Raw genomic sequence first — 26,482 nt, 5'->3', positions numbered from 1 at the left:
TTCTCTTTAAAATATGTTTATGTAAAACCAGAATCTTTTTTATGAGAAAGTAATTCTCTTTTGTAGTTTTGTTACACTTCATGCTTAACTGAACAATTGCCAAAGTTTGTGGAGGAATTGGCTCACAGTGATGAGGCATTCAATTCTTTAAAGACTGGTCACTTAAAAAGATTTTAAATATAATTATCATTAGTATAAACTCCGTATTAGTAAGAGATCTTTTTCTTAAATTAGTCAGAATTCCAGTAGGAAAATTAAAATTAAAACAAGGGAATATCTGTTTCTAGTTTTTAGTAAGGATTGTGATCATTTATGCTATAAAAATATGTGTGTGTGTGTGTGTGTGTGTGTGTACTATATCTACAAGTTTCTTTGTCAAGGCTTTTGAAGTGTGGTTGGTTAATAAGTATATGTACCATTCCTGGTAGTAATAGTGACATAATATTGAAGAAGCCAGAAAATTTGAGCTACTAAGCCATAATTTTAATTAATGTCTGTTACTTTACGTTAGAAATTTTAATGGAAATCATTATTGTGGAAGAAGGAGAGTTGTTAGAAAATTTTTTTCTTTCCTGGTTGGGTATTAGTCCCATCCCTGGAATTTCCAAGAGGTGTGGAAAACTTTGGGGGAGGAAGTCGGGCTTTAGTTGAATTGCATATCTGGTCATGTGTTCGTGGTGTCAGCGCTGTGATGATATATGTAAAAATGCCAGTGCCACACCCTGCGCCTAACACTGCAATGGAGAAGACAACAGGTGACATTAAGGTTTTTTTGTTGTTGTTTTCTTTCAGCATTGGTTCACCAAACTGCCACCTGTGTTAACATTTGAATTGTCAAGATTTGAATTCAATCAGGCATTGGGAAGACCAGAAAAAATTCACAACAAATTAGAATTTCCTCAGGTGTTGTATCTGGACAGGTATGGTTTGGTATACAGCATGACTTAGTTTTGAGACTAAGTAACTTAGTAAAGAATTATTATTTTTAGAGAAAAAATTTGCTTAATTTCTTTAGAATTAATCTTTAATTCTTTAGAATAAGTCTTTAGTTTTTTAATATGTCTAATACTATTTGTCAAGGAAAATGGAGTTCTTTTTCTACTTAGAAAAGTATAGTTACTGGGAATAATGTATCAAGGATGTTAAAAAGTTTATTTTTGTATCAGTATTGCAACTGCAAGAATTTTAAGGAATACTCTCCTGTGTTGTCTGATATCTCACTGTAAAATTTTAGATGAATCGATCTTTTGTTGTGTAATTGATCTTTTGTTGTATTGGCTAGACTTAATATTGTATCTATTTCCATGATACTTAAAGTGTAATGTTGTTATTTTTTTTTCCTGATAGATACATGCACAGAAACAGAGAAATAACAAGAATAAAGCGGGAAGAAATCAAGAGACTTAAAGATTACCTTACAGTATTACAACAAAGACTAGAAAGGTATTATAACTTTTATGAAATTATGAACTAACTCTAGGAAGTCATATTTTTGTGACCATCTGGAATCTTATATTTTAAATTTGCTTTGGGTGATTTATAATTCTAGTAGTAATCACTCTCGATTCATATTTTGCTTGGATAGTTTAGTTCTGAGTTTTGTTAAAAACTAAAATAATTCATAGTTGGCATTAGTGATTATTTTAGTGTTTAAAATTATATATTTTCATTGTCCACTGGTAAGGCTCATGGTGCTGAAAAGAGAAAGTTAAACTGATCTTAAAAAAAAAAAAAAAAATCCCAAAAAGGGCCACCTGGCTGGCTCAGTCAGTAGAACATCCAACTCTTGATCTCTGGGTCGTGTTGTGAGTTGAAGCTCCACGTTGGGTGAAGAAATTACTTTAAAAAACAAAACAAAGTTAAACTAACCTAAATTTTAAGGTTTCTTCTTGTATGAAATTAAACATCACTCTTGAGGTTTCCGTTAAAATGAATGGTGACTGAGTTTTTCTCCTTGATACAGAAAATACAAACTCACATGCCTACTAGGACCTCATAGAGACTTTATAAGAAGGGAATCAAGTTAGGTGTAAGCTGGTGGGCAAGGGGAGCCTAGAGAGCATATCCCTGTGGAGAGGGAGTGCCTGCCATCTGCACAAGCCGGTGATACCACGTGTGACACCACATGTGAATCTCTCTCACTGATTTTGAGAGCTTCCCAAAAGACGCTGGAATCTAGACAGCCAAATGTTCTGTAATTCAGACAGGTCCACAGGCTGAAATGTGGCCTGAGAGATCCCAGTTTGCAACCTCTGATTAATTTGTATTTTAGTATTTGTATTAGTGTAAATTTGAAAATTGAAAAAGCCCCAAACTTTTTAAACAAAAATAATGTATTGCATTTCAATAATTTTTATTTCTAAACATTTTTTAAAAGATTTGATTTATTTACCTGTCAGAGAGAGAGCACAAGCAGGCAGTGGCAGGCAGAGGCAGAGAGAGAAGCAGGCTCCCAACTGAGCAAGGAGCCCGATGCGGGACTTGATCCCAGGACTCTGGGATCATGACCTGAGCCAAAGGCAGCTGCTCAACTGACTGAGCCACCCAGGCTTCCCAATAATTTTTATTTCTAAAAGATATCAGTAATCATATTAAAAACTAGTCACCAGGGGCGCCTGGGTGGCTCAGTGGGTTCAGCCTCTGCCTTTGGCTCGGGGCATGATCTCAGGGTCCTGGGATCGAGCCCTGCATCGGGCTCTCTGCTGAGCAGAGAGCCTGCTTCCCCCTCTCTCTCTGCCTGCCTCTCTGCCTACTTGTGATCTGTAAAATAAGTAAAATCTTAAAAAAAAAAAAAAAAAAACAAACAAAACTGATCAGTAAAAGGTGGGGAGGACAATATTAGTTACCATCCTAATCATGAGACCAGATGACAGATCTAAAAATAAAAACAGTCTCAGGAAATGGAGCTGTCAGTTTTCATTTTCCTATTGGATTACACCTTAGAGCAGCATTTAAAATTTATAACAGTGTACTGACACATTCAGTTGTAATCAACTTTGTTTTCCGTAATTTGGAGAACATTTAAGTTATTTCTTGAATGTATCTTCAGTTTAAACACCTTCATTTGAAAACAAAATTAATTGCATTGTTTAGGAAGATTTATTAAAGTGTTTCTATCATGTTTTATAACAGTTACTAAAAACAAACAAATGTACTTTATATACAACTGAAAGAAGCATTTATACATTTTATGGTTAACAGATATTTAAGCTATGGTTCGGGGCCCAAACGATTCCCCTTGGTAGATGTTCTACAGTACGCACTGGAATTTGCTTCAAGTAAACCTGTTTGTACGTCTCCCATTGATGATATTGATGCTAGTTCCCCACCTAGTGGTTCCACAGCACAGACATTACCAAGGTAAAAAGTTTTCCTGATTCAGGAGCCCGCTATGTTACTTGTATTACACAGTGATGTAATTGATACCTTTAAAGAGGGTTTTATAAAATGTACATTGTGATTTATTTTAGTGAACTCTGTAAATACTAAATTCACTTACAAGATTATATATCTTCTGGGTGCTTTCTTATTTCACTGTTTCAGTAGATTTTATGGTTGTGGATTGGAATTTTTATCATATTTTTTTCTGTTCCAAATTACTGTTATTTTGGTTTAGATTTCCACTTTTTATCCATGAAAATATTTATGAAGTTGGTTTTTCCTATAATGTAAGCTGATAAGTATTATGTAATTCTGGTATACATAAGATTTATTGAAATGATTAAGCCATTTCTTCTATAAAGCCACAATTTCATCCTGATAATAATGTATTCCTCATATGTTAAGAATCTAGGGAGGGGGATGGGAAGGATGGGGTAGCTGGGTGATAGACATTGGGGAGAGTATGTGCTGCGGTGAGTGCTGTGAATTGTGTAAGACTGATGATTCACAAACCTGTACCCCTGAAACAAATAATACATTATACGTTAATAAAATAGAAATCTCATTATATATTAAATTAATCCACATATTTCTCTCTCTTTTTTTAAAGGCCTTTTTTGAAATTATAAGCCAATTTAATGCTATGTGTTTGGCACAATTTTTGTCTAGAGCGTCCACTTAGAAAGTTTAATAATAAATACCTTATGCTTTAAAAATACAGCACAACAGAACAACAGGGAGCCCCTTCTTCAGAACTGCCAAGCACGTCACCTGCATCAATAGCGGCCATTTCAGGGAGATCAGTGATACATAAACCATTCACGCAGTCTCGGATACCCCCAGACTTGCCCATGCATCCAGCACCAAGGCACATAACAGAAGAAGAACTTTCTGTGCTAGAAAGCTGTTTACATCGCTGGAGGACAGAAATAGAAAATGACACCAGAGGTAAGAAGGTTCTCACAGCATAGCTACCGTCCCCTCAGATAGATAGGTATAATATGAAAATTGAGATGGGAAATTACCTTTGGACTTCAGATGTAAATATTATAACGTATTTTTTATTTTTTTGTTTTTTACAAGAGAAACTAGCCTGACTACCTGTTTTTATGATCTTATTATCAGATTCAGAGAGACCAACAGATTTCCTCTGGACTCCTTAGTTGATTAATGACATAACAGATGGTCTGATTTTCTCATTTAGTGCTCTAAATTTATATCAAACTGGTATTCACAGCTACCCTATTGGTGAAAGCTCATACAATTAAATTGTGTATTTATCAATTATATCCTCCTTCTAATGTTTGTGTCATGAGTTAAAGTGATAAAATTTTTTTCAGATTTAAGAATTAGAAATGTAAATTTTATTTATTTATTTTAAATACTTTATTTACTTATTTGAGAGAGAGAGAGCTTGAGTAGCAGGAGGGGCAGAGGGAGAGGGAGAAGCAGACTCCCTGCCAAGCAGAGAGCCCAATGCTGGGCTGGATCCCAGGACCCTGAGATCATGACCTGAGCCAAAGCTTAACCAACTGAGCCAGCTAGGCACCCCAGAAATGTGAATTTTAATTTTAAATCTGCTCTAACAGAGATTTCCAAATATAATCTGAGAGCTCAGTGCCAGTCTGTAATGTGTATTAACTGGCATGTAGCAAAATAAGAAAAATAAGGACAATGTCCTGCTGGGAGTGAGAGTACACGTGTGTGTATATGTGTTGGTGTTAAGTTGCCATCTGGCTTTTGTTGGAAGGAACTCTCCTTTATTCTGAAATTATATCTTTGCTACCTTACTATTGTGAAAATGTCCTTTTTCTTTTTTTAAATGAAGTTGATGTTAATATTTTATGGTAGATTTTATTATAATTTTTCTTTACATGGCAAAATATAATATCCTATTATTGTCACCCAATTTCATCCTAATTTTTTTCTATGAAAAAAGAAAAATCTAGGAGCTGTTCTTTTATACCAAAAGACTGGAATTATTTTAAGCGATATGAATGGTTGGATTTTAGATGCTCAACTTGACTCATTATAGGCAATATGTAAATAAAGAGCAGTCCTAATGTAATATAATGTAATATAATAACATAAATAGGGCATGATGGCAACTAACAATTAGCACCAGTAGCTGTAAATGTTTCCCTTAGTTATTTTTCATATGTAAGGGAACATTTTCACATTTGAATTCATTAGTGAACATTTATTGAATACACTGTGTTTCCTGAACACTGTACCAGGTATTAAATAATTTTCTAGTGGACTCAGCAGGTTGTGTTTGTTGCTTTAAGATGACATTCTGAAAGGTGGAAACTAGGAAGCTTTTGACACCATGGTAGTGGCATTGAGGGAGGAAAGAAATGAACGGATATGATCTACTCTTTAGAGAAAGCTGACAGGAGGTGAGAGAACAAGAGAGGAATTAGGGACGATTCCCCAGCAGTTCCTTATGCTGGTATGAATAGACAGAGTGTACTTTGGAAAAGGGCAGACTGGTGGGTGAGCAGGTCCCCACCTCAGGGGAGGAAGTAGGAATAAGATGAATCCACTTTTGGCCATTTTAAGTTTGAGGAATTTGAGAGACATTCATCCGATAAGGGTTTGAGCCTTAATACCTCATACTTTGGACCATAGTTATGCAATGAACTGGGTAAGATTTTCCTTGGAATATTTATTTCCTCTCTCTTATCCCTGTTAACAGCTGTTAGCATTATTTTTTAAACTATTTATAATATCCCTGCATCTGAGTAGCATGTAATTTTTTACACTGCAGATAGTCACTCCAAATAGTGCTGGCCTATATACATATTGACACACTTGTTTGAGTAGGATATATTCTTAGAAGTGTCATTTCTGGTCCAAAGTGTATATATTTTAAATTTTAACTGTTTTAAAATTTTCCCTCCAAAACATTGAACCAGTTTTTATTCCCACTAACAGTATAGACAAGCCTGTCTCCCAATATCCTCCTTATTAGCCTTGGGTACTTTTTAAATTGTGGTAGCCTGAACATTGAAAAGAATGGTATGTTAGTGTCAGTGTCTTAAGTTGCATTTCCTTAATTATGAGTGAAATATTCTGTTTTTCTATAAATTTCTTGTGACATTCACCCATTTTTTTTTTTATATCGAACCATTTATTATTCTCTTACTGCTCAATAGAAACTTCAACATTATGGGTATTAACCTGTTGCCTGTAGTGTATGCTGTAGATAGTTTCTTACTCGTCTTTGTTTTTTTACTTTTTTTGGTGTTGGTTTTGTTTTGTTTTTATAATACAGATTTTCTTAAGTTTGGGGAGAGAGTCTTTTATGGTTACTGGCTCTTCTGTCAGGCTTAGAAAAAGGTCTTCCCACTCTGAAGTTACTAATATTTTTTCATGGTCTTCCATAGTTTCTTCCTGATTCTTTTCAGTAGCTTCACAGTATAGGTTATACTGTAATTTAACCATTTCCATAACCATAACCATTTAACCATTTAATAGGTATTTAGGTTGTCTCTAATTTTTAAATTATTACAGGCAATATAACTGAATAATTTTGTAGAATGGATTTCTGCTGAAAGTAGAAGTAATAAGTAATGGGAGTTTCAACATTATTTCTGTTGGTGATTGTGGTAGATTTTTATTCAGTGACATATATGTTTATAGAAAGTTTGTGGCAAAGTTATTTCATAGTTTTCCTATTTTATATAAATATGTAAGGGGCTTTATGTTACATTTTTGTTGAAACTTTCCCTTATAGATTTGAACAAAGTTCACTTTTACAGACAGTGCATTTTCTAAGTGAATCATATTTGTTTTGGTTTTTAGTTATGCACTGGTGCATATCTTTTATTTTTTATTTTATTTATTTATTTTTTTTTTTTAAAGATTTTATTTATTTATTTGAGAGAGAGACAGTGAGAGAGAGGATGAGCGAGGAGAAGGTCAGAGAGAGAAGCAGACTCCCGCGGAGCCAGGAGCCCGATGCGGGACTCGATCCCAGGACTCCAGGATCATGACCTGAGCCGAAGGCAGTCGTCCAACCAACTGAGCCACCCAGGCATCCCTGGTGCATATCTTTTATTAAGGAGAACTATATTTTGTCTTATACGGACTCCATATAGTAATGTTTCCAAGAACAGTTTTAGGAATTTTTCCTTATTCCTCTAACATATTGATAGGAAAACCATTAGCTCCTATCTTATGTCTAGTAGAAGCATACTTGATGATAATCATTTTAAATGACATCTTCTATCCTTAGATTTGCAGGAAAGCATATCCAGAATCCATAGAACAATTGAACTAATGTACTCTGACAAATCTATGATCCAGGTAAGTTAAGTTTTAAGTTGGCAAGTACTGTCAAAATTATTTATGTATTTTTGTTTGTATGATTAACCTAATTCTTAAGCTAATTTTTCTTAATGTTTTGTTATAAAACTGCTGATTTTAAAGATTCCATATTAATATTTCCCACATTGAGTTGTATTCTCGTAATTATTTTTTACTTTTTAAAATTATTTTACAGTAAAACTTAGCAAAAATTTTCAGAAAGTCCTATGGGAGAAATTATATGGTTGTTTGAGGATATTAAGATGGGGGGAAGTATAGGGCTCAGTTACATTTTAACTTTTGGTGTACATTATGTAGGCCATATTGCTAATTCAGTCATCAAGTTATAATTGGGAAGGTTTAGACAAATCATGTGCTATATTTAAAATTTCATCATAAGTCTTCATTTGAAAGAAACACATTTTTAAAGTCTCAAAAATCATCCTACTTATATACCTGCTTTACATGTCATTAGCTTATTTATCTCCCCCCTTTTTATTTCATAGTATAATTTTTTCAAAATTTTAGTCACAGCCAGTTTTCTATGTTATTCTTCAATCAGACAATTTATGGGTTTCATGGAATGTGGTATTAATAGACTACTTAACTGTGGCTTAACTCTTCTGTTTGCATATTTAGGTTCCTTATCGCTTACATGCTGTTTTAGTTCATGAAGGCCAAGCTAATGCCGGGCACTACTGGGCATATATTTTTGATCATCGTGAAAACAGGTGGATGAAGTACAATGATATTGCTGTGACAAAATCATCATGGGAAGAGCTAGTGAGGGACTCTTTTGGTGGTTATAGAAATGCCAGTGCATACTGTTTAATGTACATAAATGATAAGGCACAATTCTTAATAAAAGGTAAGAACATGAAATATATAGGGTAGTTTTTAAACTATTTTTAAATAAGTAACTCTTTTATGTGACTCCGGTCTCTGGTGTGATTAGTTAAGTGTAATTGACTCAGAGGGTGATAGTTATGATTAGGAAGTGTGCTGGCTTATTCTAAGAAACTGGAATTAGGAGTAATGTAATCAGAACTGACAATTGGATTATATTTTGTATTCATAGTTAACTATTTAGTAACTGTTATAAAATGCAAATCTGACCTATTTGTCCTCACTAAAATCCCTTTTAAGGACTGTATGTTGCACTGACTCATATTTAAGCTCCTTAACCTGCTGTATAAGGCCTCCGTTTTCTGGCCTCTTTCTCTCAAGCTTAATTTATAACTACTGTCCATTTCAAACAATATATACTTTACTGGTACTTGAACTGCTTGTTGTATTATCTTCACATCAAATGTTTTCACACATTTATATCTTTAGTTTTTATGTTTTTTATTTCTTGAAGGGAATGTTATTTCTTTCTTTTGTCTTATTTCTGCTCTTCTGTCAAGATTCAATTCAGTCATCTACTCTGCCAAGTTTTTTTTTTTTTACCTCTATAAGAAAATCTCTCTCCTTGTGTTCTCATAGCATACCTCTATGGGGCACTTATATGTGTTTGAATTGTGTGTCAACTTGTCTTTTCTACTTCATATCTCCTCAAAACCAGGGACCATGTCATACTATGTCTTAATCATTTTATGTCTTATATTCTAATATAGGCTTTGCATATAAAAAATACTTAATAAAGCTTTGTTGAAACTGGGTAAAAATCAACTTTCCTTTTGTGTTAAACCATTCAGCAACACTAGCTAGATGGTCCACTTATGACTGAAAGCTGCAGTGTATTTTATATGTGTACAGTAGGGTTTTAGTAACTCTCTTAAATACTACTGTAATGTTCTTGAAAATCTTGCTATATTGATTAGTTTTCAAATTAACTATAAGTATATTGCTATCTTAACTGCTTTGGATGAAAAAGAATTTTAGTTTTGTTTTGAGTTTAATAAGGTTATGAGTTACTCTCATTTTGTCATTTTTATTTCATGAGTAATCAAACATCTAGTATTTTCTTAAAGTAGAAAATGTAGTGGTATGTCAATATTTGAGTAGCAAATGATTTTGGCTTTATATCCTGTTCTGTTTTTTTACTCTCTTAATCTAGAGATTAAGAAAAAACCTGAGAACATTTCTTATAATATATAGTGAAATATTTGCATCATTGCGTATCCATGCAGTTTGAGTTTTCTTTTAATTTTTAATATTGATTTGTTAAATGGTAATAATTCATACTTTAAATCCCATTTGAAATGCATCCTATTTTGAGCTTTGCATTTTTCCTTTAATTCTTAATTTTATATTAGTTTTTGAAATATGATTTGCAGAGGAATTAAATAAAGAAACTGGGCAGGCTCTTGTTGGAATAGAAACATTACCACCGGATTTAAGAGATTTTGTTGAAGAAGACAACCAGCGATTTGAGAAAGAGCTAGAAGAATGGGATGCACAACTTGCCCAGAAAGCTTTGCAGGAAAAACTTTTAGCATCTCAGAAACTGAGGGAGTCAGAGTCTTCTGTAACAACAGGTTAGTACATTTTGATTAAATTGTATTTTATTACCAATATATTTATTATTGATATTTATTATAAAAATAAGTATGCTTATTTTAAAAAGAACTTTAATTATTTTAAAGTATGAAGAAGACAGTAAAAATCATCTGAAATTCCATCACTCTTGAGTTGCCACAGTTAACAGTTTAGTTGACCACTTTGCCAGGTATTGCAGCTTATGTAAATGCCTTTTCAAGTTAGATGAGATAATTCTCCTAACTCTTTCTCTACCTGTCCTGCCCATTTTGATTGGGCCTGACTCTTCTTGGCCAAAAACTTAGAAAAGCCATGAAAACCAGCAAGTAATCCAAACCTTTTCTCTAAAGTTATCAAGAGAGTGAACTTCAGTAACTTCCCATTTGAACAAAATAGCATTATTGATCTATCTGTATATATATTGTATAATACTTTATGTAATATTTTGTGTAATTATGCTAGTATTATAGAGCAGTTATTTGATTTTTTCAGAATCTTTAAGTTTAAAAAAATTAGCTGAAATTACGTATTTAATATTTTAAAATATTCTAAAATTATTAGCTGATGAAATCAGTGAAATGTTTAAACACAATACAAAAATAAATATGTCCTAGTGAAAGTGAAAATAAATGTCTTCTGATTTTTTTAAAAGATTACTTCCATCATCACAGAGTAGTTAATATTTTAGGGCAACATATTTTCTACTGTAAAAAAGTGCTATTTCTCTATTGTAGTTGGAGGAACGAGAAGAGATAAACAGATATTTTTGTCAAACTCATCCTTCCGCTTTAAAACTCTCAGTGGATCCTTTTGAATGGCCTTTTTATGCAACATTTGCTTGTTTTGTTTTTATTTTTTAAGAAAGCCTTGTAGATGTTTGCCTTATTTCATCTTTTATAGACCATTTCTTAAACAGCATTACTTAGGTGAATTTTAGTGTTATCACTTTAACTTTATAAGAAATTATTCTCTCAATGGAAGATGTACAATACCACAATGTGGTATTGGAATAAAATAGAACACACAGATCTGTCCAGACTTGGTAACTTGTTTTCATGGAAATTGATTAGGTGAGTCCTTGATCTTGATGTTAAGAGGCATTCATTCAGAATTTTTAAAAGACCAAGATAATGGTATTATACCAACAAAGATACCAATATTATGATACTTAAATGCAATATAGTATATCTGAATACCACCATCGTAGTGTGATAAGCTCTACCATGAGGCAGAACTATATTTTTTTCCCTACATTAAGAGCCACCGTGTAGACCACATGAAGGTCTGTGATTTCACAGTAATGTAATTTCTGTAGAGTGACTTTGTCTACTTCCATAGGAAATGACTTGATAGATATCAAGAGACAAGAGATTTTTGTGCTCACATCACAGTATATACATTATAGTTCTTTTCATTTTCGAGCCAGTTCCATCCCTTTGTGATTTCATCCTTTGTCTTCTGTACATATCCTTCTCAAACCAATTCCCAGAACTTACCCCAGTGGAGCTACTTTGTTATACTTCCACTGACTTTTATGTACACCATTTGCATGTGGCTGTTCTTATCTTACTAGTGGCAGGATGTGGCTGCCTGATGGTCGTAAGTGATAGTGGTACCTAAGCACTCAGGTGAAGGTGAATCCTACATTTTTGGATAAGCTGCAACTGTATTCTTGGCTCACTTAGATTTTGTGGCACCAAAATATAAAGTGCTATATGGTGTCCTTCTCTTCATCTTGTCTCTCACAAGACTAAATTTGCAGACTTAATACATTTTATTTTTGTTCAAACTAATACATAGTCCCCATTAATATTCCTGTCTGACAGGACTAGCCAACTTTGCCCTGCCATTTACATCTGTATAAAAGGCCACATCTATATGCCCCATACCCTTTATCTTGATTAATACGTCCTACCATATACTTTAAATGCTGTTTTGTGATTTTAAAAAAACAGAAGTAGGTATTAGGCACATATTTTCATGTCTTTCTTTTTAGTTTAAAAAAAAAATACTTGGGGATGGAGATGTATTTCTGAGAGGAATCAAAATAACTAAAAAATAAGGAGACAGAAATGGTCAACTCACATATAACTATTATGATAATTATCTTCCAGCCTGGGTTTTTAGAAAGCAGTGGCAGTAACTGCCTCAATTGGAAATGCTGTGTCCCCTGTGGAACTGCTAGAAGCACACACTTGGAGTTTGTAGGAATAGAATGTGCTAAGTCTATACGTTTGGGGAATGAGATTATTGTTTGAAAGATTGGTTTCTATTACTGTATTATTTTATATATCCTATTAAGAAGTCCATCCTCTGTTGCAGGGCAATTTAACACAATTATATAAGGGAATTCATTAATGTTTATTGGAACCATTTATCTCCCCATGGATTAGTGGAGAAATTTTACTTTAATGCCCATGTCATTTTCTTATTTCTCTTCACAGTTTCCATAGTAATTTGCTCAATTTGGTGTAATATTTTCACCATATTAAAGAGAACCTATATTTAAATCTCACAGGTGTGCTCTAGCATTATGAGTGACTAGTGGAAGTAATACAAGGAAGTCTTGCTCATAAAATTCATCAGAGTGATTTTTCTTTCCTTGCAAATCTTCTCAATAAAGCTTTAATATGAGAACTGTTAAAATCAGTTTCTTCTGAGTGATAATCCAAATAAGAATTTTGATTTATATAGTAGTAGTTAAATGAGTCTTTGCACCACTTCTGCTTACATGTGACCAAGAAATCCATAGACCTCGCTTCTCTAGTACCATTCCTTGTCTTACCGAAACTAAGTAATAAATGATGGTACCAAAAGTTATTTGATCCTTTTCATTCTATCTCCTTAAACCTGCTTACGGCAAAGAAAAACTTACCTGAACACTTAGGTTTAGAAATCTGTTCAGCAGTTCTTTATGACGGTGTATACGGTCTATGCCTAGGAGTTTTTTTGTGAGTATAAGCAGCACACCCCACCTAAGTCAGATCACCTAAAACTTAGCTGGGATCAGAACCTCTGAAGGAAGGGTCCAGAATATATATCTCTAAAAAGATCTTCAGGTAATTCTGAGATGTACCTCTGGGTAAACAGTATGGCTCCAGGCTATATTTATAAAACAGATTATTCAGAAGGAGAGAAGAGCTTTGCACTTTTACTTGTGTTTCACCTTATTCAAACACTTCTTAAAAAGATTTATTTATTTGTTTGAGAGAGCACAAGTGGGAGGGGGGAAGGGTGAAGGAGAGAGAACCACAAGCCGACTTGCTTACTGACTGCATCACCCAGGCACCCCTAAAAACTAATTTTTTAAGTTTAAATTTTAGTAGTTAACATGAAGTACAATATTGTTTCTGGGAAAATTGTTGAAGTCCTCATAACCCGTGTAGCATACCCGATTTTTTTTTTTTTAAAGATTTTATTTATTGGACAGACAGAGATCACAAGTAGGCAGAGAGGCAGGCAGAGACAGAGAGAGGAGGAAGCAGGCTCCTTGCCGAGCGGAGAGCCCGATGCGGGGCTCGATCCCAGCACCCTGGGATCATGACCTGAGCCGAAGGCAGAGGCTTTAACCCACTGAGCCACCCAGGTGCCCCCCCGATTTTTTTTTTTAAAAGGTAAAAAAAACAAGGTAAATAGGTTAATATGGGTATGGAGTGCATTCTGTAAGATTTCATAAATTTATCTAGAGGGTGTTTGTAGAATTGGCTCTAGAACTTCTCTAGAGATGCTGTCTACAAGTTATAAACAAGCTGATCTTCCAGGAAAATACAGCTGGTTCCCGAGAATAAGACCTGGTAGAATGAATAATATTCTCAGTATTCTCAAGTTCCTTTAAAGCAGGGACTGAGTGATGTTCTTATTTATATTTTCAGAATCTACATAATAAATGACATATGTTGGATGACCCTTGAATGTTTTCTGAATTGAATTCATTTCCTATGGAGATTCCAATAATGAGTTTCCTAGAAATAATCCTCATTGTATGGGAATACAAACATTTTTAAAAGTCTAGCCAAAATAATGATACATTAGAGAAGCAGGCTAAAAATGTGTGGTACAGATGTAACTCTGTCCTAGGTAAATTTTAGGCTTAACTCTGGTTCTTAAGCTTCTGCCCCCCACATTCCCACAATTTTGTTTGTGGTGTTTCTCTTGTGATTCTATGTAGCCAGCCTACCATGGCTCTTTATAGGCTGCTTCTGGGGACTTGTTGATTTTAAATACATTTCTAGAAATGAATGTTCTACATATCTTTGAAATAATTTTCTTTAAATATTCTTCTAAGTGTGAATGTAATAAGACTCATCAGTAAGGCAAGGTATTAAATATTTCTGAAAGAGGAGATGTTGCTCCCTTTTTTTTTTTTTTTTAATAGTAGATTTAAGATTGTAGATTTAAGATCCCGAGTGTGGGGTTGGGTTAACTTGGTGAGGGCATTAAGGAAGGCACGTGAGGGGTGCCTGGGTGGTTAAGCGTCTGCCTTCAGCTCAGGTCATGGTCCCAGGGTGTTGGGATTGAGCCCTGCATTGGGCTCCCTGTTCAGTGGAGAGCCTGCTTCTCCCTCTCCCTCAGCTGCTCCCCCTGCTTGTGCTCTCTTTCTCTGTCAAATAAATAAGTTATATATATACATACATATATATATATATATAAAGGGCATGTGATGTGATGAGCAACTGATGAATTATTGAACATCTGAAATTAATGATGTACTCTATCTCGGCTAATTGAATTTAAGTTTTTTTTTTTTTTTTAAAGGAAAAAAACAGATCCTTATGCTGTAACAGAAAGCTAATTGGTTATCGAGGTAACTCTCCTCTTAAAATGTTGAAGAGCATAACCAGGAAATACACATAGGTAGAACACTCCCAAGCCCTCCCAACCCCTTACTCAATGTGAAGGTGGACCAAAGAAGCATGTTCAGAGTACCTGTAGCATGTTGGGTCTTCTTTAATGGCCAGATAGGTGAATGAAATACTTAACGTCATGAACATAGAGCACGGCTGGAAAATCTCTTATGTGGAGGATAACCATTTAAAAATCTCAGTGACGTACCCATAGGACAAATAGATGATGTGAAAGATACTTTAGATACAGGGATTTTACATACCTCCATAGAGAATTGGTAATCACCAGCTGTATTCCACATGGAAACCTGAAGAATATATTAAGCTGAGGGACCAATTAGTGTACAAAAGGGTCAGTTAGAACACAGATAAAGAAAATAGTGTGTTCTCTATTAATTGAATTCCTACTCTTTATAGCAGGCCAGCAGTGATGAGGCTTCTATAGGGTTACAGGATGAACAAAAAACCTTGTATGTATTTACAGACACACAAAGCCAAACTCTTTTTGCTCTTTTTTTTTTTGTTTTTTTTTTTTTGTTTTTTTTTTAAAGATTTTATTTATTTGTCAGAGAGAGGAGAGCGAGCGAGCACAGGCAGACAGAATGGCAGGCAGAGGCAGAGGGAGAAGCAGGCTCCCCGCCAAGCAAGGAGCCCGATGTGGGACTCGATTCCAGGACGCTGGGATCATGACCTGAGCCGAAGGCAGCTGCTTAACCAACTGAGCCACCCAGGCGTCCCTGTGCTCTTGTTTTTAACAAAGAAATGGAAATTCCCTACATGTACAATATGTAGAGTATGAGTTACATGAGCCCTCTGTACAGAAGAACAAACTCTAACCAGTAAAAATTATATTGACACAAAAAAAGTTTGTTATGTTAAAAACAGTATATTCAGAATAATTTTTTTTCTTTATAAAATGTGGGTAAAGTCTGGAAATATATAATACTAAAAATATTAGTAGTGCTTCTCTCTGGATAGTGAAAGAACTTTTTATTTTCCTCATTTTGGTTATTCGTTCCAGTAAACGTATTTTTTACCCTTCTGGTTAGACAAAATGAAGGCAAAACCTCTTTTCTTTTTCATAAGGATCATGTATTATAATTTGACTCCTTTGTATTTCTTCCACATCTACTTTCCTGTGAATACTTTGTTTTATATAAACCATATTATCCCCCATGACTCTTGCTTGTGAGGAACTTTCCTATCTTTATAGCATCTCATAAAGCATCCGTCATTTAAAAAATATCCTCTGATGAGTATTCTTGAAATTTTGCCTGTTCTTTAAGACCTTCCTCATATCCCAGAGTCTTTATGAGTCCCCGTAATATTACCCCTGTGGCAGCTGTTATCTTATTTCCTTTTAATCCCAACTATTCTCACTACCACATTTATGTTGTACTTACATTTTGGTTTATTTACCAGTATAAAGGCTCATTAATACGAAGAATTTTATAATCTTCTGTCTGTTTTTGGTGGCCTTTTGCACGTGCTAGTCCTTCTGCCTGGAATTTCCTTTCTCATCTCCAAGATAGTCCTCTCTACACATTCTTCAAGATTTAGCTCAGTTGGCATTTATTCTAGGAAACCTGTCCTAACACACAACAGCATCCCAAGTGTGTGTATTGGGCCCACGGTGCTTCTGTAGAACCTCGTGTGTGACTCTGTTGCTGCATTCAATACTTTGTATTGTAATGGAGTATATATTTATCTGATTTTATTGGGAGTTTTTAAAGTGAGTGAATTTTATGTCAGTTTTCTTCATTGCTAATATAAACAGCCCAGGCTCAATAAACATGCTGGGTAAGGTTTGGGTTTTTGTTTTTGAACTCCCAGATGTTAAATCCTTGTAGGTTCATCTAGGCACTATATAACACCACTCAAATGTAAGTTCCCTGGAATGTTACATACACAAAGGAAACTCTAGAAGAAATAGTTCTGTTGTATGACATTTAGCAAGATCATTCAACATTACCCATAAGGTTTTTAGGCTCAAATCCCGATGTGGAAGGGAATCTTAACCCTGGGGACCTAAGGTATATTTGACTGTGTTGATCAGATAAAATTACTTTTGTTCCTAAGGACTTATTTTGCATGGACTGTTGATGTTTCAGTGTGTTAGACCAGTGCCAGACTAGATGGATTTCTTGGCCCTCGTTGCATTAAGTTCACATCCTACAGTCAGCTAGAGGAATAGTCTAAAATTTTCTTCACCTTATCCATCATACAGGGCACTGAAAGAACATTGCAGTGTAAAGTCAAGAAATACAGAAATAAGGGCATGTGACTTCTTTAAACTTCCCTCTTATCATATACATTGTAAGCATTTTCCTTGTCATAGTGTATTTTACCTCCATTATCCTAGTTATGCATGCCAAAAACTTAGTCATCTTCACATCAGCCTCCAAACCTTTGTGTCCAAAATACATCTTCAGTATTACTAATTCTCCCTTACCTCTCTTGCTGCCTCTGTTGTCCAAAAGCACCACCGTTTCTTGCTCTGGTACCATCTAGTACTTTCACTGACCTCTAGTTTTACTTTCCTCTCTAATCCATTCTTCACATTGTTGTTGTTGTTGTTGTTGTTGTTGTTGTTTTAAACTTGCCACGTTGCGGGGCACCTGGATGGCTCAAGTCAGCTGACCATCTGCTTTCTGCTCAGGTCACGATCTCAGAGTTCTGAGATCAAGCCCCGCATTAGGCTCCATGCCCAGCAGAGAGTCGGCTTCTCCCTCTCATTTTCACCCTCCTCCCTCCTAGTGCTCTTTCTCTTTCTCTCTGTCTCCCATAAATGAACACAATCTTCACCCCCCCCCTAGAAAAAACCTTGCCACATTGCTATTGTATTTAAAACATTTATTTACTTCCTTTTACCCTTAAAACTTTTTATTAGATTCAAAGGTCCTTTGATTTTTGCCTCTATATGTCTTGCTGTCTCTCTCCTCTTACACTATATTCCAGCCACACTGGCCTTTTTTCAGATCGTCGTTCCATCAAGGAATGGGATGATCGACCTATCATCCTTCTGCTAAAAGGTCAATTTATCTCATATTCCATAATCTGAGTTGCCCCTCCCCCATTTTATTCCTAGCATGTATTGTTATAATATTGTCACAGTTCATATGTGTGATTCTTCGGTTAATTACATTCTCCATACTTGACTCTAAACTTCATGGGGTGAGAGATTGGCTTTGTTCACACTGGGGAGTCCCATTGTCTAGCCTAGTGCCTGGCACATAGTTAAATACTTAGTTAAAACTTATTGGATGGATGTACTACCATGCATATGTGTTGAAATTACAGTATTTCTTTTTGAATAATATTTTACTTTGAAAGGTTTTTTTTTTTGTTTTGTTTTGTTTTGTTTTTAATCAAATATTGAAAAGGGTAGCATTAGCCCTGTTTTGTCAAGCCAGTTGGTTTGGAAGGGCTCACCTAACCAATCCCAGTAACACTATAGTACATTTTAGTGTACTTTATTATTCTTTCTATCCATTACTTATTTATTCATTTGTTCCATTAAGTTATCATGTGCTTCTTGTATGCTAGTTGGTGAAGAAATAGCAACACAAGAAGGAGATAGCATCCCTACTCTTGAGACTCTTAGTCTAGCAGGGGATATGGGCTTGAAACAAATACAGTACTAGTTAAGTCATAATTGTGGTAAAGTGCTATTAAAAAGAAAAACTAAGTTACTTTAGAGCAGTGGTTCTCATTTCAGAGCGATTTTGCCCCCAGGGGACATTTGACAAACTGGAAGACATTTCCAGTTGTCACATCTGGAGGGGCAGTACCACTTGCATCTAGAGGGAGATGCCGGGTGCACGGGACCACTCCACACCAAGGAATCAGAATGATCTAAAATGTCAGTAGTGCCAAGAACCTGAGAAACTCCGCTCTAAAATTGGTGTAATTAGGAATACTTTCGTAAGGAATTGGTATTTAAACAAAAAGACATATAGAAGTTCTTAGATGGGAGACTGAGAGTGGATTGAATATATAGGCAGAGGAAAGAAAACGTGGAAAGATCTAAAGGTTGAAAGGGAAAAACCTCTTTTTTTGTGTATTAGATAACCTGAAAAAAGGAGAGCAGAGAGCGAAGGATACAAAGTTATGTTGGAGAGAGAGGCAGAGGCCCACTTATATAAAGCATTTGGAGTTGTGGATAAAACATCTAGTGGGACATTCAGAGTACATTGTTGCCTTGGTGTGTCTGAGCTCAGAGCCTGGATGATAGATAAAACTTTGAGAGTTCTTTGGAAGGATGGTATTTGAAGTTTTGAATTTATATTAGTATTGGTTTGCCAGGTTGTAATTGTTTTTCCTCTTACAACACTCAATTACCAGGGCAGGTTTGGAAAAGATAGGTCGGTCAGGTTCATTCAGGGTTAGGTTTGGTCAAGGAGGTGTGAAAAAGGATTTCGTGGCCAGAGAAATAGCTGCTGTGTACTCTGTGGAAACTCAGACCAGGATTGTTATACAAACTAAATTTTGTTTGTTTTTTTTTTTTTGTTTTTTTGTTTTGTTGTTGTTAAAATGCTGATGATACTCCAAAATGAGATTTTTGGTATTTATCATGACAGAAAAATTTGCTATGAATTTCTAACCAGAGACTATGAGAAAATGAGTATTTTCTTCAGTAATTGACTACTCTTGAACCTGATTTTGAGGGGGGAGGTTAAATTCTGGGGTAGGTGCTATATGTTGAGTGATAAATTAAATAAAAGTAAAATTGGTTACTCTCTAACTTTGAATTAGCATTAAATAACAGATTCATCTTAGATAGCTCTCTGTGATTTGTATTAGACGTACAACTGATTCTTTTCTTATAAAGCACAAGCAGGAGAACCAGAATATCTAGAGCAGCCGTCAAGAAGTGATTTCTCAAAGCACTTGAAAGAAGAAACTATTCGAATAATTACCAAGGCATCACATGAGCATGAAGATAAAAGTCCTGAAACAGTTTTGCAGTCGGTAAGAACTTTTCTTTGAGCTTTGGGAGCATAGCCATCTTCATGACATTTCCAGCAGTGTCTCGGAGAGCAGCCTGCATGGGAGTCAGGGGAGACAGGGCCAAGGGCAGAAACTAACGTTAACATGATCAAGGACCATGCTGTTACCTAACCCTCAGGCTGTAGCTTCCTCAGCTTAAGTTTTTAATGCTGCCTTTTTTCCCCCACTGAAGGATATATTTATTTATTTTGAGAGAGAGTGCTGCAGTGCCCAAGCAGCACGGGGGGCAGAGGGAAAGAGAGAGAATCCTCAAGCAGACTCCCTGCTGGGCGCAGAGCCCCATTTAGGGCTCAATCCCAGAGTCCTGGGATCGTGACCTGAGCCAAAATCAAGAGCTGGCCGCTTAATTGACTGAGGTGCCCGAAAATGCTTCTTTTTTCAAAAAATTTCTCTATTCCTCTTAGGGAATGATGAAAAATCATAATCATAGTCTAAATTGATCATTTGATTTGGAACTTAAGAGAAGTATAAAATTTAGCATTATTTCTCTTTTTTCCTCACCCCTTCCCTCTATCTTTAGTCTCACTGCATTGGAGTAGTTGGGAATATAAGGTAATAATTTTCATTGTCCCATGGAATATGTTTAATAGTAAATACTAGAAGTTCTGGGTTCGAGTATTATTAGCAGGATTAACGTGATCTTGCAAAGTGGTTTATGTGTATTTCAGTAGTGTACAAACAGAATTGTCCTTATAACCTTCCTGTGTTGTAGCTCTTGAATTGTATGTTTTTTAGCAATAAATTGAGTACATTGGTATTGTACTGTGTTTTCAGTGCATATGACCTTCTGAGAGATGCTATTTCAAGAATTTCATATTACAAAAACATTCACTTGCTGTAGTCATTTTTTTATTAGTAAGCACAAGCAGCTATAATGCAGGTTACTTGATAGCTAATTTTAGTACTTGAAGATTACCTACCTAGAGAACTAAAGGGAACAGGACATACAGTTTTTCTGTTTCTTCTTTTCTTAAGATTTCATTTATTTATTTGAGAGAAAGATTGAGAGAACAAGTGGGAGGAGGGGCAGAAGGAGAAGCAGACTCCTTGCGGTCTGGGAGCCTGATATAGGACTTGACGCCAGGACCCTGGGATCATGACCTGCGCTAAAGGTGCTTAACTACTGAGCCACCCGGGTGCTCAGGACATACATGCAGTTTTCCAGCACAGTTTTCTACTTCGTGAACTTAATCTCAACAATAACCTGCTAATTGCAATGAGGCCTTTAATGTGATAGGACCTTGATTAACCAAAATGTTCAATTAATGAGGTATTCTGTTATGTTTTGATGAGTGAAATAATCAGAATTACTTTTTTTTCTTAAGATTTTATTTATTTGACAGGCAGAGATCAGATGTAGGCAGAGGGGCAGGCAGAGAGAGGGGGAAGCAGGCTCCCTGCTGAGCAGAGAGTCTGATGCGGGGCTTGATCCCAGGACCCTGGGACCCAAAGGCAGAGACTTTAACCCACTGAGCCACCCAGGTGCCCCAGAATTACTTTTTTATTTCACTTCCTATATGAAAAATTTTGATTATATCATTTTACTATAGAAATGTTTTAATATAGTTTTTTTTTATTATTCCAAATTTTGCAAATGTCCTGGAGATTATAAATGAGCTTGAGATGAACCCTTGCTAACTCTATTCTAAAGCATTCCTGGAAAATGCTTCTTGTAATATATCTGAGATGTCTAACTTCTTGGGGTGTGGTAGAAGAAGAAAACTTAGGGAGGTAGAAAGGGTAGAGAAGTAGATGCAACTACTGGTCTAAAAATGTAATTTGCTTGGCTCTTTGCTAATTAGGAATTTTATTTTTAAAGCCTATGTTATGGTTAATAAGTATCATCCTTTTAACTGTAACCAGAAAGCCAAAGGTATTATTTAGCTTAATATAGAAACATGATTTGTTTAGTTTGTCTAATCATGTATAACATAAATTTGCAGAAACCAGCACTTAAATATATTTTATATATATTTATATGTATAATATACATATAATATACATAACTAATATATATATAATATATAATACAAATATCCATAAGCCTATAATCTACTTCACCTTTACTTGAGAAAGAAGGATAACATTGAGAGAATATGATAGACAGCTAGCATAAATGTTTTTCCATTTGGCGCATCTTCTGGAGTAGCACCAACAATAGGCCCGAGTTGTTTGTATAAATGCTGTAACATGTCTAAGAATATGTTAATTGTGGCTGTCTGAAGCAGCCTGTTCTTGGTCTCATGATTAGTTGCTTCAGATCATAATAACGACATGCTGGTTTTTCTCACTTAAAAATATACCTTAGAAACTAAATTGTGTATATGAAAGGAGTGTTCAGACTTTGGGATTAGATAGTCCTGGGTTTTTGAATATGGGTTTTACTTCTCACTAGCTATGCAAACTTGAATAAGGTGCTTAATTTTTCTGAACACCAGTTTGCTTTTACATAAAATAGAGATCATTGTGGGATTAAATTATTTTTTTTGAAGGTACCTAGCATGCAGTATAGGTACTAAGCAGTTGTTAGTTTCTTTTTGTTACTTAAATGCAAATCATTTTACAAATATACAATATATTAAGTTCCAACCTTAGCTTAAGAATTTCCCAGAAAGTACAGTCACAGAAACCATAGAGAAATAGTCTCTAAACATATACACAGCTTACTGTTTAGAAGGATCTGTTTAATTTTAAATGAAATATTTTAAAATTTGAAAAATACAAAAAGCATACTTGAAGAAAGAATCACATGTACTCCCATTACTCAAAGCTCTAATCATATAATAGTATTTTTTTTTTTCATTTTATTTTTATGTACAGGTTTGGGATTTCTTTATGTAGCTGAAATACTACTGCATATACAGTTTTGTTTATATATTGCCTTCTCTAATCATTTAACATGTGACATAACCATTTCCCCATGTTGAAAATTCTCTGAAAAACTTTAATGGTTGAGTGTTAATTCCATTGAGTGATTAAATTGTTATTTACCTCCCTCACTGTGTATTTGTTTCTACCTTTACATTATTATAAATAGGCCATTAGAAATGAAATATTCTCCATATTCCAGTTCATTTCTTTAGAATAGATTCCCCATAGTTGAATTACTGGGTTGAAAGGTAGGGGGCCGTTATACAACATGGTTGTAGTTATATAGCTTTCTAGTCACCCTTTCATGAAAAACTACTTTTTAAAGCAATCCACTTAATGGATTTCAGGCCATTAATAAGAATATTTATATTTTAATTCTTTTGGGAATGTTTATTAACTGAAACACTTACTAACTCCTTTCAAGTTTAGCTTTTGTTGAGGTGTTTATGTAAAAGGGCCTGACAATATTAGAAAAAGATAAATACACCTGTACTTTCCTTTATTGAGCCCTCAAATTCCCTATATGGAAAAAAAAATTTTTTTAAATTTATTTATTTGTCAGAGAGAGAGGAGCAAGAGTGAGCACAGGCAGACAGAGTGGCAGGCAGAGGCAGAGGGAGAAGCAGGCTCCCTGCCAAGCAAGGAGCCCGATGTGGGACTCGATCCCAGGATACCGGGATCATGACCCGAGCTGAAGGTAGCTGCTTAACCAACTGAGCCACCCAGGCGTCCCTCCTATATGGAAAATTTTTGTGGTACCTTAGGATATCTAATTAGACTTGAATAATACAACAGGATTATTGTATTCACTAAAGTTTCTTTGGTTTCTCAGTTTGCATGTATATAACTTACCAGTATTATGCTGTAGAAACTCTTCTGTGGTAACTGAAAATGTTTATTAAACATTATTTTTTCCTAAGTGCAACTTTTTTTTCCAAAACCCATGTATTGTTTTATAAGGATCAATATACTAATACTGATCAGTTTCACAGTTGCTACTTGACTTAAATTTATATTCTCTCTTAAGATAATATTGCTTGAGATTGATTTGATTATGAGAAGTGATTGACCACAAAGCCTAGACAGATCTCCTAATTTACCTGATCAAATTTCACTGTTGTGGTTAGAGAGCCAGCATAATTATTCTTATTTCATAAGCATATCTCTCTAGGTATGTATGCTAGTCATATTGAGTTATTCTATTCAAATAAAAATACTTTAAAGTAGTATAATATTATTATAATACTGGTAATACTTGTCATTATAGAACAACTATTATATATGAAGTATTGGATTAGCTTATCTCTCATGATCACAACAACCTTGCAGGTTGGTTATTTCCTTTTGAAAAGTTGAGGACTCAAAATAAGGAAACCTTTTCTAAATATGTTATGCTTAGAATAGCATTTCTTTTAGAAGGGGCAGTGTCAGTCTTGGTCATTAGTTTTGCTTTATTGTTTAAACTCTTTTTGCATATAAACTTCTGGAAAGTCATAAAATGTTTTCATCTCTAGAATTTACTTACATTTCAAATGAAATAAAGCCCCTTTAATTGCTTTTATTAAAATTTTGTTTATGTCAAAACTAAAGTTTATCTTTTGCTTCAGAAAACTAAATGTGCAAACTAAAATTACTTAAGCAAGTTGCTTTCAAGCACCTTAAGTACTTGGGAAATTTGTTTATAGATATATAGTGAATATTCTAATTATAAATTTATTTAGCAACATAAGATCTTTTTGAAATCTGGACAGTATTTTTGGATGAACCTTATTAGTATCTTTGAGTGGACTTTTCTGGATTTTATACTATCTTCTACTCTATTAGTGTGGAATTTGTTACCAAAGAAAAGGATGAAAAGAAAAAAATCTGATTGAATTGTTAAAAAGAGATGTCACTTCCCAGCATCTTTTTCAGAAGCAAGAATTCATCAGACACACATATAAATACATCATACAGTGCATCATACAAGACTCTTATAGGCTATACAGAGTGAGCTAAACACAATAGACTGGATATAAGTGGGATATAGTATTAATTCTTAGGAAGGATAGAAAAGTAAAACCATAAAAAGAAAACCTACAAACTCTCATGGGTTCAGAGGAGGTCATGTCTTGTTTTGATGGAGTTGTCAAGAAAGGATTTATAGAATTACTAGAATTAAAAAAAAAATAAAAACCTTAGCTTGTAATTTACAGACAGCAGTAGGAAATATAACTACCAGTATTTATTATTTTTAAGGATTTGGTATCCAAAATGCTTTGTAGAAAAAAATTTTAGTGGTTGAGTTGTAAAAGGAAAGTTACATAATCTTACGTTACTACTTAATTAAGGCATTCACATCTAATGTTGGTTTTGGGTGGTTTCATCTCATACTAAGCAAGTATAGATATTTTTTAAAAACTCAGGAATCTCAGCCCTTTTTACTTGATATTCCATTGTTCTATTTTCTAATGTTCCTACTAATAATTTTTTTTCTGCAGAAACCTGAAAATACCACAAGCCAACCACCTTCTAACCAGCAAGTTGTAGAGGTGGCGATTCCTCATGTAGGGAAATTCATGATTGAGTCAAAGGAGGGGGGTTATGATGACGAGGTACCTTTATTGTAGACCTCTGCACTGTTCCTGCTTACCTGTGCCTGTTTAATACACACACTTTGGGTCTGCATGCACCTTCACATTTATGTGTATTGCTGCATTAACATATAGCTTGGCCACCCATGGTCTGAAATTACCTTACCAACTGCTTTTACAGAACTTTGAATTTCAAATGAAAATTTAAGTAGAAAGCTTATGGAATTTGTCAAAAGAATAATTTAATGTTTCTAGAGTTAATTCTTTTATGTAGACATATGATCAGTTTTTTCTAGGTTGATAGATTACAATAAGGTTTGTTTAGTTAAGTAGCAAAGACTTTGAACTTTTAAAAATAATTTTTTCCTGTTTTACTTGAATTCTGTATTATCATAATTCGCCTACTATTTCCTGCCCAAAATCCTACAGCCTGATTGCAATTAGATGGTGGATATTTTTGCTTCTGCAACCTCCATGTGAATGTGAATTGAGTGATTGATTATTATCGAATGCCTTCCAGTGCTTTATACACTGTTCTTGAGAATCCAGATGAAAATGTGCTATTGTCCTTGTCCCATCAGATCCCCCCCTTTTTCTCACTTTTTTCTTAAGACTCTTACATTTGATCTTTCTTGTATTTGAGGCCAGGGCCAGTAAAGCTGTTTCTGAATAGTATGGAAGACCTTGAATTCTATCATTTGTTAGTTTTTACTGGCATGGATGAGAATTTAATATATATCAAATAGTTTTTCCAAGCAACTTTGTTTCAGACTTACTTTGAAGTTACAATTAAGCGATTATGTGAGAGTTAATCACTGAAACCAGCAGTGTCACAAAGACATGAAGATTACTGTGCCAGTGTAAGAAAGCATTGGCCATAAGGAGAGTAAGAAGCTGGTTTAGGAGATAGAAACTGGTCAGATGAATTTTCTGAAGCAGGTATCAGGTATATTGTGACTCTTAGTGTGTAATCAAAATTTGGGTGATAGGTTCAGTGAATCAGAGGTGTTG

General features: G+C 34.8%; 1 protein-coding gene across 6 annotated transcripts in view; it reads left to right on the top strand.

Moving 5' to 3' along the window:
* USP25 (ubiquitin specific peptidase 25) overlaps nucleotides 1-26,482 on the top strand; it is a 131,074-nt gene that overhangs the window by 79,997 nt on the left and 24,595 nt on the right. For 4 of the 6 annotated variants that reach the window (XM_047721900.1, XM_047721884.1, XM_047721870.1 and 1 more), the window contains 9 exons: nucleotides 793-920; nucleotides 1,348-1,443; nucleotides 3,202-3,360; nucleotides 4,103-4,329; nucleotides 7,622-7,692; nucleotides 8,332-8,560; nucleotides 9,972-10,172; nucleotides 19,849-19,988; nucleotides 25,379-25,492. In XM_047721900.1, the coding sequence (XP_047577856.1) occupies nucleotides 793-920; nucleotides 1,348-1,443; nucleotides 3,202-3,360; nucleotides 4,103-4,329; nucleotides 7,622-7,692; nucleotides 8,332-8,560; nucleotides 9,972-10,172; nucleotides 19,849-19,988; nucleotides 25,379-25,492 (1,365 nt within the window). The remainder of the gene's footprint in view (nucleotides 1-792; nucleotides 921-1,347; nucleotides 1,444-3,201; nucleotides 3,361-4,102; nucleotides 4,330-7,621; nucleotides 7,693-8,331; nucleotides 8,561-9,971; nucleotides 10,173-19,848; nucleotides 19,989-25,378; nucleotides 25,493-26,482) is intronic. The other 2 variants (XM_047721895.1, XM_047721907.1) reach the window with 1 other exon arrangement.

This window comes from Lutra lutra, chromosome 1 (genome assembly GCF_902655055.1).
Source record: "Lutra lutra chromosome 1, mLutLut1.2, whole genome shotgun sequence".
In the NCBI taxonomy this organism is placed as follows: Eukaryota; Metazoa; Chordata; class Mammalia; order Carnivora; family Mustelidae; genus Lutra; species Lutra lutra.
The sequence above is the reverse complement of the archived record's forward strand: the minus strand, read 5'-3'. Positions and strand labels throughout refer to the sequence as shown.